A 12350-nucleotide genomic window follows, 5' to 3' on the forward strand; every position below is an offset into this window, starting at 1 on the left:
GGTTGAGAAAAGGAGGAGGGGAACACACCCAGAACATACTGGAAAATCTCAAAAAGTTGATTTTTTTAATCAACTTGAGACAATTTTCCGACAGTACTTCTATAAAAAGATGTTTAAAAAGTGTATGGTGCAGACTATAGCTCGCCTATGATAAAGTTTCTAGCTCGTCTATGTTGCAGAAGTGGTGCGTCTATGGGACAGTTTTTGGCTCGTCTATGTTGCAGAGTTGGTGCGTCTATGGGGCAGTTTTTGGCTCGTCTATGGGGCAGTTTTTGGCTCGTCTATGGGGCAGACTTTGGCTCGACCGTAAGTACTTGGTGCGTTTATGTTGCTCGTTCAAAAAAATTCCTCGCCTGTGTATGTTTGAACGCACCATACCCCCTGTGTGCGTTCAAAAACGGTCTGCGTCATAAACGAGCACAAACGATAACCTCGACCTGGGCTCACATTTATTTGGGGAACAAGGTGGAAATTTTATGCCAGCCCAACTTTTTTGTCTGAAAAAATATGGGGCATCGGTATATCTCTTTACGTTTTGGACCCTTTCACGTACACTATATCCTAATCACTCAAAACAAGCGTTAAATATTTATTACAAAATCAAATTGATGAAAATTTAACTAAGAAGTCAAACATAAAGCAGCATCACTTGTTATCGACATCGATAATTCTTTAACCTCAAGCCATAAATTTTAACCACTAAAATGTTGTAAACATTGATTGCCACCAAAAACGCAAATCATTCGAAACAAACAAATCAAGCAACCAAAAAAGGCACGTAAAAAACGGATAGATGAATAAATGTTGAATGCTGACTAAGTTTCTAAGAAATGAAAAGACAGTAAAAAGAAGAGCAAAACCAGCGGAACTCACAGTTAGTATCACGCTTTTTGTTATTATGACACTCCGTGGATGTTCGCCTTCAACTGTTAACTTTGTCCTTCAAAAATCTGCATCGCGTGAAAACCCGACTTTAAAAAATTAGTATACAACGGCTTTTACGTAGACAATTTAGTCTACTCATTCGATGCAACTCAAAAGGCTAAAGAAAACACAGCGCTGCTCAAGAAGACACTTTAAAATGGTGGATTGAACTTCAAATATTTGCTTCATACGACCACTCCTTCGTAAGAAAATCTTGACGAGAGCTTTGAAAACAATGAAGACTCTCATCGCTTACTCGGGGTTTATTGAAGGAAGTCAAAGGACAGAATTTTTCATCAACGACCACGGAAGTTTGAGTACACTGGAGGCAGCTGCACAAATAGAAAACTCTTGTCGTTATTTGCGGGCCTATTTTATCCAATAGGCGTTGTGGCCCCAATAGTTATTACACTCAGTGTTGTACTGCAGGATGCTTCGAAAGAGGGATTAGATTGGGTTGACCTGTTGCGGAAACCTCGAACCTGTTGCGGATATTTGATTTTGATTGCATCTTTTAAAATGCTCCGTAAAATTCTCTGGCCATGGTTGCAACTGAAATTATCATGGACCGTTTCACAGCAAATTTTGAGAGAAAATGAGATTCAAAAACGGAGATTAATTTTTAATTGATTATACTTCGTTGGACATGTGATCACCAATCGTAAGCCTGTACCACTAATTTAATGCTTTCCGACAAAATAAATGATGCTGTAAACAGCAAGCGTGGTTTCATTACAAGTTTTTGAGTGTAAGAGGTGGAGTCATAATCAGTTCTGTTTTGTCCTTTCGCCCCACTTGAGCACTGTCTATCCAGACGCATTCTACAACTTCGCCACTGTCCCTTTTCAGAGACACACAAAGTCAGAAAGTTGTCATTTGTGAACAAAGCACCTGTGAATGATTTGTTCATGGGTGGCCAATAGGAACAGGCGAACAGGTAATGGTACCTGCCACACTCTTTTACTTCACATCCGACCTTCTTCACGTCTGGTTCAAGGACCTGTTTTTCATTCTAGTCGCGTGTTAGAATATGACTTATTATAACATAATTATTATTATATGTAGAACTTGACCGAGATGAGACCTTTGTTCGAAATTAAAATAAGAAATCGTCGGTTTTTATCGCTTTTGCCTCACCAAAACGGATCAAAGCCCGGATGTTTTTGTGGCTTTCAATGTTTTTTGTCGATATTAAAGAAAGAAGCTTCGGTTTCAGGAGTAAAAAGTTCTCGGCAAAGGCTATCGTAATCGTCTGCACGCTGATTATATCACGTTGTGGACAATCATGCCTAACCATTACTGACATGCGAAGATTTTATCTTAAAAGACAAGATAGTTTAAAAAACTATCACTCAAAAATCTACTGTTCTGGTTATCGACTGAAAAAAAATGTTATCTCGTTCGACAAAGTTGCATAATTGAACCTTAATCAGAATAATTCCTAGCGATGATACTAGTCAGATCTTGTGAAAATGTTTCCAAACTTGTAAGATTATTTCAAGAATCTTGAAGGATCATGATATGAATCTTTGATAAAATATTAAAACGTACCCTATTGCTTTAAAATTTATCTAAAATGTCCAAAAGCTGGTAGACTCTGATTCACGCAAAAAATGATTGTAAAAAAATCTAAACAGAAGCCGTAAGAGAATCGAATGAATCTCGCAAGAGGACTGAAATATTTGCAAAAATCTTTCGATAAGATGGAAGCTGTGTGCATTCTGCTGTAAAATCTTGTAAGATGACCTGCAAAATACGAGAGTTTTGATATTTTCAGTTTTTCGATCACAAAGGATAACAATGTTCACCGAAGAACAGAAGGAAAAACAGATCCCTGGTCTAATCCATTTGACCAGAAATGCAGCTCCCTGTTCAAATGAGGAGGATTTGTCGGAGCAGTCGTAGTAAGGAGCATCTTGACCTCCAAAACTGTAGGACCGTGTAGCTTTATAGTAGAGGTCAGACAGAATGTCAGTAGCTACTTGCTCGCTACTAGTCGACTCTTGGGTTGTTACAGAGCCTAAAGGAATAATGGTTATTAACCAATTTTCAACTAGCTCCTTAAAGATAAGTTGAATTGTATATTGAGTAGATAAAGTTTGATAAAAAAATGTTGATGTTCTTGAGAAATTTTTAAAACGTTTTAAAGAGGTGATTTCATTTTTTTTCAACTCAGGACAAATTAAGCATAATAAATGTAAACTAGAAAATCACAAGGCTCTACTGCTTGACATGAAATTGCAAATTTTGAAGTTTAAATTGAACAAAATATTTTGTGGAAAATGATCAGAGTTTCTTTTCAAGTTAATTGATTCGATTTTCTTTTGTCTGGAGTATCCGTGGCCTCTTTTGGGCATACGTTTCAACTATATTAATGCTGTTATTCTCTTCATTCAGCATTTGATCGCTACTCCACTTCAAATGTAAAAATTTTGTCAATAAATTTTTTAGACAAAAAATATATTCGAAACTTTCAGATTTCATCAGCAGTTAAACAAATAAAATGCAGGATTTAGGTGCAAAGTTATGCCATTATGTGAAAAAGAACCGCAGGTACTGACGGCAACAGACGTTACAATCAAGGAAATTGAAAATTAGATCGACGCAGGGCTTAATGTGAGCCAATTTCTGAATGCTGATAATAATAGTACTAAAAATTCTAGATACTGAAAATAAGTTTAAAACTTTTTGTTCCGATCCCACTTGTGGGGGGAGGAACTATATACTCAAATGGTTTTTTTTTGTTCAGTCAATTTTGGCCGATCGATATATTCATCGCAGAGAAACGTGAATGGTATCATAAAAAAGCTCGTCCAGCGTAAAATTCAAAATTAAAAAGATTTTTTGATTTTCGTATTTTTCGAGGAGTTATCGAGGTTTAAAGTTTTGTGTGAACATGTGATATTTGTTCACTTTTAGCATGATTTTGTTTAATTTAGAGTAATTTTTGTTCAAATAAAGGCTTTTCTATAAAATTTTTTTTACAAATTTACATTTCATGCTACAAAAAGAAACAATTTTGTGTTACTAGTAGATCAATAAAAAAGGCTAGTTCTGGTCTCGTGAGGAAGTTTATTATAAAAAAACTCGAACTCTATTTGAGAGCTGTTTTTTTGGAAAGTTTTCCCTATTTATTATTGTTTTTTTGGTCACGTACAGACTTGTCATTTTCATATCGAGGTTCCATTAATAACAAACTTCATTTACAGTCAAATGATGCCCAATGAATGAAAAATCATTTTTAAGGCATCGCTCATGTCTTTTATGTCTTCGACTCTGATTTTTCAAAATTTTTATTGAAATGTGATTTTCTTTTTGAGATTTTACTTAATTTTGGTAGTCCTGTTGCAGAGTTTTGACAACTAAAAATTCATTTGGTTTTCTTCTGTGCAATAGATAAACCTATATAGTGCTTTGAGGTGACAGCTAAGGGCTGTCTTGACTTTAAAAAATAATTTTTCAAAAAATTTTCGATTAACCGACATTAAACTAATTTTCATGAATAGTAAGTCAGTCTCAGTAATGACAGCAACCCCTCCTTTTTACTGCCAGCAAAATCTGGTAAGTGGTTTTATCTGCTAACTTTCGGTTTAATGACTTCGATAACACGAGTTTTCGTAATTTTAAAAAAAGTATGTTTTTTGTAATTTTGTTTCCTTTTGAAATATGTTCTCATTATCTTCGTATTGGCAGCTCCAATTTACTTAAAATAGACGTCCAAATGATCCTAAGTAAATTTTTCAGAGAAAAGATTAGGGTTTAAATGGCTTCGACACTTTCTTCTCAAATTTCTGCTGCATTTTTTGGTTTTTGCTTGTGTTTATTGTTATTTTCAAAACCATAGAACTTATTGTGGTGTCTTATTGATAACATATTGATGACCAACATCCATGTTCTCTCATCAAGGCATATAGTATGTTGTTTTTTTACTTCCGTTGAAAGCTCTTGAATTTAATGGCTGTTAAGACTTTAAAAATAATTTTTAATTTAAGAGTTTTTTGGACATTATCCAATCATAAATTAGTTTTCATGAATTGTAAGTCAATCTCAGTAATGACAGGACCTCCATATTTCCTATTGCAACTGAAACGAATCTGGCTAGTGGTTTTATCTTCTAACTATTGGTTTTTTGACATCGCTGCCACCAGTTTACATATTTTTTTATTAATTTTTGGATATTTTTTTAAATTTTGGTTCATAGTGAAATTTTATCACATTATCTTAATATTGATGGTTTTCACTGGCTTAAAAAAGGCGTTCAATGGGTCATAGATAAAATTTTTAGAGAAAAATTTGTGGTTTCAATGGCTGCTTCACTTTCTTGCACTTTTCTGCTGAATTTTTGGTTTTTGCCTGATTTTGTTGTTGTTTTCATAATCATAAGACCTATTTTGATGTCCTACTGAAGACATAAGAATAACAAACATCCTTATGTGCTTATTGAGGCATATTTTTCAACATTTATTGACTTCAGTTGAGAGCTATTGACTATAATGACTGTTACGACATTTAAAAAAATTTTCTGGACACCAACCATTATGAAACTTATTTTCATGAACTGTAAGTCAGTCTCAGTAACGACAGAACCCCATTCTTTTTAATTGGAATTTAAACAATCTGGTAAGCGGTTTATTCATAATTTCAAAAAAAAAATTCGGATTCTCTTTTGTGAATTTGGTTCCTTTTGAAATCTTATCTCGTTTTCCCAATATTGATAGTTCCCATTGGCTTATAGACGAAGTCCAATGGATTATAGATTAAGTTTTCAGAGAGACTCCTATGGTTTAAATGGCTTCGACACTTTTTTACTGAATTTTTGGTTTTTGCATGTATTTGTTGTTAATTTCATAATCATAAGACTTATTGTGATGTTCTTTTGATGACTTATGATTGACAAACATCCTTTCTTTCCCATTGAGGCCTAACTTAGTTTATTTTTATCTCCCGCTAAAAGCTATTGAATTTAACGGCGTTGATATAACGAGTTTTCTAAAAAAAATTTCGCGGTTTTTTTTTATATTTGTTCATACTTTAGCCATTTTGCCAATTAGTTCATCATGTAGTCGTAAAATGCTGAGTGATCTCATAGGCTTCTAACTGAGGGTTGAATGAATGATATGGCTCAATGTACTCAATTTTCAGCGAATAGTATTAAAGTATACAATATTGTTCGTTCTCAAACATTTTTTGAACATTTCAGTTTTTGTTCTTTTCGTCAGCTTGTAATTTCATCTCATCGTTGAGAGGTTTCATCCATTTTCTTGCAATTCAAAAAGTATTTTTCATTGATGTCATGTCGTCGCTCATGCTTTGTTTGTTGGACAATATGCGTTCTCATAAAATTTTGTGTGTTGTCAATATTTGTGTTTCTTTTTCTCTTCTTTTATCACATTCGCTGAAAAAATTTTGTTTTTGCTTATTTTGGCGCTTGTTTTTTTCTCGTAGTCTTTTTATTGGCAGATCTTGCGAGCACTTTAATGAGGCATCGTATTTTGCAATTCAATTAGTAGTTCGGTTTTGTAACGATTTTTTAAAACTCAAACATCTATTTTTAATTATCTCATAATTAGTTTGAAAATTTGAGTAAAAAATGTAGATGATGTCGGGTCGGAACATCATGTGCCAACGCACATTATCGAGCATCCTTGTTTAGATTCTGTTGCATGTGTCAGTAGCAAGTGTAGCGACGTGGATAGAGTTTTCTGAGAAAATGATATGCAATTACAGTAGTTTGCATTGAAAGCAAAATTTCTCACATGGCGTCACCACATGTTAAGAAAAGCGGTGAAATACATTTACCATTTTTTTGACCTCTTAACCTATGAAAACAACCTTTTCTCAATGTTCACAATGATTTGAGGCAAGTAATCCCAGTCCTACAACTATGTGTAAAAATTATGTTGTCAAAATATTTGAAAAGTGTCAAAATATACCACAATATAAGAAAATAACGGTTCTCGCAAATATTATTGTCTTAGTTGTTATTTCAAACTTTTTCTATGAAAATGTAATGAATCTTTCTAGGCCATCAATTTTGCGGACACGGGAGCTGAAAACTGAATTGAAACAGAAAATTCCAGTTAAGCTCTTACTCTTTTAATCTACTTTCGAAATATCAATCGATGTTTGTATTATGACACCGACTCATTACAATACCCTGCTTAAACATTGGATTACAACGCTAAAAATTGAGGACACGACTGGACATAGTTTACCACCAAAGTGGATTGGGGATAAAAGCGGAAGTCTGAGCACAGAGGATATACTCTTTTGAGTCTATTTGTAATTCTCAATTATTCAACCGTAATTTTATTATCAATCCCCCAAAAAATTTGAGGATAAGAGCGGAGAAGCGGAAACCACAAAAAACAACTATTATTATCCGCTCAATTACAACCTTAATTATAAATACATTAAAAATAATTCTGGTATAATTATTGCAAATGTATATTAGATCAGTGAATGTTTTTATGACATCTGTTCCGTACACCAAAGTTCGAATATCACTTCAGGCCCAATTACTTACGTCGTATTAATTATTTTCCATTCGTTCTACTGTCAGGCTAGGTAAAAACTTTACACATTTATTTTACTTCCAGATTTTGATTGTTTCACAGTCATTATGGTTCCAGAAAAAAATTTTTCGCCAGATAACTCATCAAACGTTTTCAAGGCTAACATTTTGAACTTAGGGTTTTAATCCTGCACTTATATACATTCAGCATAACAGCTGATCAACGCTTAATGTCTTTAAAATAGGAAATTTGTCGTTTGACGGAATAGACAAAACTTTGTTTTTGGAACTGATCAGCAGTTTTATAAAAAAAAATTATTACAAGACTTCAGAACAAATAATCCCTATTTAATTAACAACAGATATCGAAGGCAGTAGACATTCGAAGCAGGGAAACGGAAACCCTGGTAATTTTTTTTGCAAATTCCAATTGTTGGCTCAACGGTAATGGGTTTTCTAATTATCTAATTTTAAACATAACCGACTAAACGTCAGAAAAATTGCTCTCGAACGACTAGTGGGAGCTCTAATGAATTGCAGCCTACTTCAGTCGGGGGGAGGGAGGGAGGGAGGGAGGGGGAGCCTAAATGGGACTAAGAAGTTCAATAGTGCGCTTCAAATAACCACATTAGAAGTCATCATATAGGACTATTAAGATTTAAAGTAAAAAATGGCACCAGTTTTGGCGCACTTTTCTTTTGTTCCTTAGTATTAAGTTGCCGCCAATTGAGTTCAGCTGCTTGAAATTGTGATTGAGAGAGAATTTTAGATCACGCAAAGCGCAAAAAGTCAAAGGCGTAAAAGTCACTCGAAAAGTCAAAATTGTCAAGCAAAAATTTTGAATAAAAAAGACACACTCGTTTACAATAATTGCTATGAACTTCGTTCAAGAGCAACTATCAAGGCAGCACCAAGTTTGCACGGTGAACTAGCCTGGTCTATTTCTGTTAGTCAATCGAGAACTAATTTTTCATTAATACAGAAAAATAGAATCATTCTGAAATTCACAAGTTTGTAAGGCATTGCAGGTATATTTTACAGTCAGCAGCGTTCATAGTAATCTAGACCAGGGTTTCATGAGACGATTATCTGAAAGGGGCTGTTGATTGTGGCGCAAAAATTTTTTGTCCCCACATAGCGCCTGGATCTTTTACTCGTAAATGCGATGGAGGCAAGAAAAATTTGTATGAAAGACTGTCAATTGGTTTTGAGCTTTTGACACCTCTTAAGCGGTAAAAAATGAAACTCTCCGCATTTTTTACTGTCTATAGATGCATTTTCTGCAAATGTTCTACACAACTGAGTGAATACTAAAAGTCCAATTATTTTTCAAAAAATTTAATGTTTGTTTTATGAATAGGAATTAAGATTTTAGACACAAGGAACAACTTGTTGATCAACTGCACATTAATTCGACAACATTCGCGAATTTCCCATTGACTTGGGAACTGCAAAACCAAGCTTCGTGGCCAAGTATGAAGAAACATCCAACAACGATGGCGACGTTATTATGCCTTTTTTGCGCCAGGGAAACTTTAACTTTAAAGAAGCACCAAAACAACAAAGAAGAAAGAGAAAAGGGTCTCGCAGAGGTTTTTGTCTTCGTTATTAATTTCTAAATTTTTATGTCATTATTTGTTAAAGACACGGGCATACAAAATTAGGTTTTATTAAATATTCTAGTGAACTGCGAGCTATAATAACGTTTTATATTTTACAAAAGATAAGACTCTTTCTGATAAAGGGGTTGAGGTTTGGATTTCACCACTGACATTTTAGGAAATGAATGGACGCAAATTCCCACCATTAAAAATTAGGGACATAAGAGGAAGTGCGAACACCCGGGTTGATTATCATACAACAATCCCAGTAATCATACAAGGTCATATATGATCCCCGGTAATCATAGAAGGTCATATATGATTTGTATGATATCCTGGCAATCATAAAAGGGTCATACAATTTTTATAAAGATGCTAAAACAGTCATCCCCATTTCGCCATAAGTAAGTTGAATTATGATACCAGTTCAAATTATACCGAACAAGGTGATGAATTTTCTTGCTTATCATACAGGGTTATTAATGATATTATGATATTTATTACTAATTGTTTGAGTGAGTATTTCTTTCAGCAGAAATTTGTCATAATGTTTTTAAATTTGTATGCATTTGTAATTTTGAGGAACTTTTTGCATGAAGCAAAAACCTGGCTTCACTCCCGAGCTTAGTTCATAACTTCTTTAGTAGCTTAATAGATGTTTCCCACAATAGCGCTTATCGTTTAATTGGTGTATTTTCCCTGAATGGTGTCCCTGTTGTCATACAAGGATCATATATGATTTTCTAGTTAATATACAAAAGCATATTTGATTTCCTGGTAAGCATATTTGTATTTGATCACAAATGATTCCCCTGTATTCATACATTGTTCATAAATGGTTTCCTACTATTCATAAAGGTGTCATAATTGTCTTAACTTTTTATGATATTCTGGTTGTCGTACAAGGATCAAATTGATGTCCCGGTAATCATACAGAATCATTGATGATTTCCTAGCAATCATACAAGGATCGTAATAAGAAATAACGTATAATTTGTATGACATCATATATGATCCTTGTATGACTACTAAGAGGTAGCAACCCGGGACAGTGGAATTGCATTTTGAGTCCACTTGTATTTCTCAATTATTGCACACTAAAATCGTCATATTTTTTATTGGAAATGTGGAACCTCGAATTACTTTTATCTGCTCAATTAATTCCATCCTTAATCTAAGATACTTTTTGTATTATTTTTTCAAATGTGACCGAGCTTAGTGAAGTTGCGTTTGAATAGTTTGCCATCGACCAGAGTTCAAATCTCTCCGAAAGGATTAATTAATTGTCATTCTTTCAACGGCTAAGTAAGGCTTTCCACCCTTATTTCACATCTAGTTTATAATTGTTTCACCTTCATTCCACTGGTTCCACTCTTAAAAACTGGTGAACTAAAGATGACAAGAATTTTTCCACTTTTTCCTATCTTTTCGCCAATTTTTAATGACGGACACCCCAACCCGGCTAGTAATCCACCCAATTAGTCCAGAATCGTCTAGATAGATAAGATTAATAGCAATATCATTTTCAGTTATGATTAAAAGACGCCCAACATAGAAAGAAAGAAAGTCATTTTTCAAGTCTGACATGAAAATTTGCCTTTGAGGAAATGAAAATTTGCGGTATAAAATAAAGTTTTGCAGTAAAAAAAATTCTCTTAAAAAACGTTTCATAAAATTTAGCCTGATATCATATCATCTGAATTGGGTTGTTGAGAGGGTAAAGAGGATGAGGAGTGTTGACAAAGTGTTGTGACGTAATTGTATGCCTTTCTCTCTAGGGCCTCATCCCATCTCAAGTCACTCATGCCTCCATTCTTCCTGTGCTTGTTTTGTTCATTCAACACAGACCGCATCATCAAACTGATCGAACACTGTAATAAGAGCAGCAACACAAAGTATTTTATTTCACCTGAACCTAACCTTCAGTCAACAACACTTTCAATCTAACCTTTCAGTACTGATTCGGATAAATTTCAGTCATTAAAAACATCAGTTCTGATTCAGAAAATTTTCAGTCAACCACAACATTAGTACTGATCAGTTAATTTTTAGTAAATTAAAAAATCAGTACTGATTCAGAGAACTTTCAATCAACTACAACATCAGTACTGACTCAGATAACTTTTTATCAACTACAAAATCAGTACTCATTCAGACAGCTTCCGGTCAACTACAACATCAGTATTGATTCAGATAACCTTCAGTCAACTAAAACATCAGTACTGATTCGGAAACAAATTCAGAGCAAATGAAACTTTCAGTCCAGAGTCAGTCTGTATCAGACTTTGAATTAGACAAATTGTTTGAATAAAAAAAACTGAATCAGTTTCCGAAATATGTGGCCTTCGGAAATTTATTTTGGTTCAGTTCTCAGTTTTCAGTGAAAAACACGCTATTCTTCATTAATTCTGTTTTCATTTCCACAAAGACATAATAACTTCGAGTAATCAGAGCAAATTTAGCATAATTTTAGCTTAAATTTTTTCTCGTCTTAAAGGTTATAATGGGAAAGTAAGCATGGTTTAAGGCTCTTTTTCATCTAGTGAACACAAATTTCTCCTCTGAAAATTTTAAAACCAGGATTTACTTATTTCTTATTTGTTTTTCTGACAAGGATGTAAGGAAACGCGTGAGAAGCCAAGAGTTATAAGAAATTTTTTTCCTCTTTAATTTTCCTTAAATGCTATAATCACTCTTTTTTCGAATATTTTCCTTTACGCCTATCTCTTCAACTTAGTGGGTGGATATTATTTGCAGCTCCCGTACCGCAAATGCCATATTTTTACGTAATGATTTTTTATGTAATGACACGTTCTCTGAAACTAGAGGGTGCATAATTTTTTTAACTAAAACAGCTGTTAAAAAATAGTGGTGAACCTGGATTGGCGCGATCAAAATTAAAAGAACGGCGTAGGATAGCAGCATCTTGGTTTCCGATAGTTCTTGGTACATTTTGCACAATCTTAGCTATAGAGCACTGAAGCTATAAGCGCACCCGTAATGTTGCTCACATAAATTAGCCGCAAAGTTACTGAATATTTTTTAAGGTGCAGTAAAAAAAGCGCCTTAGAACAGAACGAGCTAAAACAGAGCGTCTGAACTCAGACTCCAGGAAGTAATTTTTTGCCCTAAACTTAGTTTCCTAATTTAGGGCGTTAAGTTTATGGAAAAAAATTAGACTTAGTTAGAAATCTAACTGTGGACACTTGAGTCAATCGCTATAAATAATCGACTTTTGGTTTATATCAACTGAGGTTTGGTTTATATCAACTGCTGTATGTTTTAAAGCAGAAAGTTTTTCTTTCAATAAT

General features: G+C 34.1%; 1 protein-coding gene across 1 annotated transcript; it reads right to left on the bottom strand.

The window, feature by feature from the left end:
• Positions 1–1565: 1565 nt before the first annotated feature.
• Positions 1566–12121, bottom strand: LOC142340167 (uncharacterized). The gene is made up of 4 exons (XM_075390671.1): positions 11917–12121; positions 10721–10910; positions 2759–2944; positions 1566–1911 (listed from the first exon to the last, which is right to left on the bottom strand). The coding sequence occupies exons 1-4, from the start codon at positions 11989–11991 to the stop codon at positions 1577–1579; spliced, it is 786 nt and encodes a 261-aa protein (XP_075246786.1). The 5' UTR covers positions 11992–12121; the 3' UTR covers positions 1566–1576.
• Positions 12122–12350: the final 229 nt, after the last annotated feature.

Source organism: Convolutriloba macropyga, chromosome 5, assembly GCF_964194025.1.
Source record: "Convolutriloba macropyga chromosome 5, txConMacr16.3, whole genome shotgun sequence".
Classification (NCBI taxonomy): Eukaryota; Metazoa; Xenacoelomorpha; order Acoela; family Convolutidae; genus Convolutriloba; species Convolutriloba macropyga.

Coding starts and splice junctions, on each gene's coding strand:
- LOC142340167 (XM_075390671.1), bottom strand. CDS start 11,991: ATGTACCAAGAACTATCGGAAACCAAGATGCTGCTATCCTACGCCGTT. Junction 10,911..11,916: donor TTTTGATCGCGCCAATCCAG/GTTCACCACTAT, acceptor CTCTTATTACAG/TGTTCGATCAGTTTGATGAT. Junction 1,912..2,758: donor GGTCAAATGGATTAGACCAG/GGATCTGTTTTT, acceptor TCCTTGAACCAG/ACGTGAAGAAGGTCGGATGT.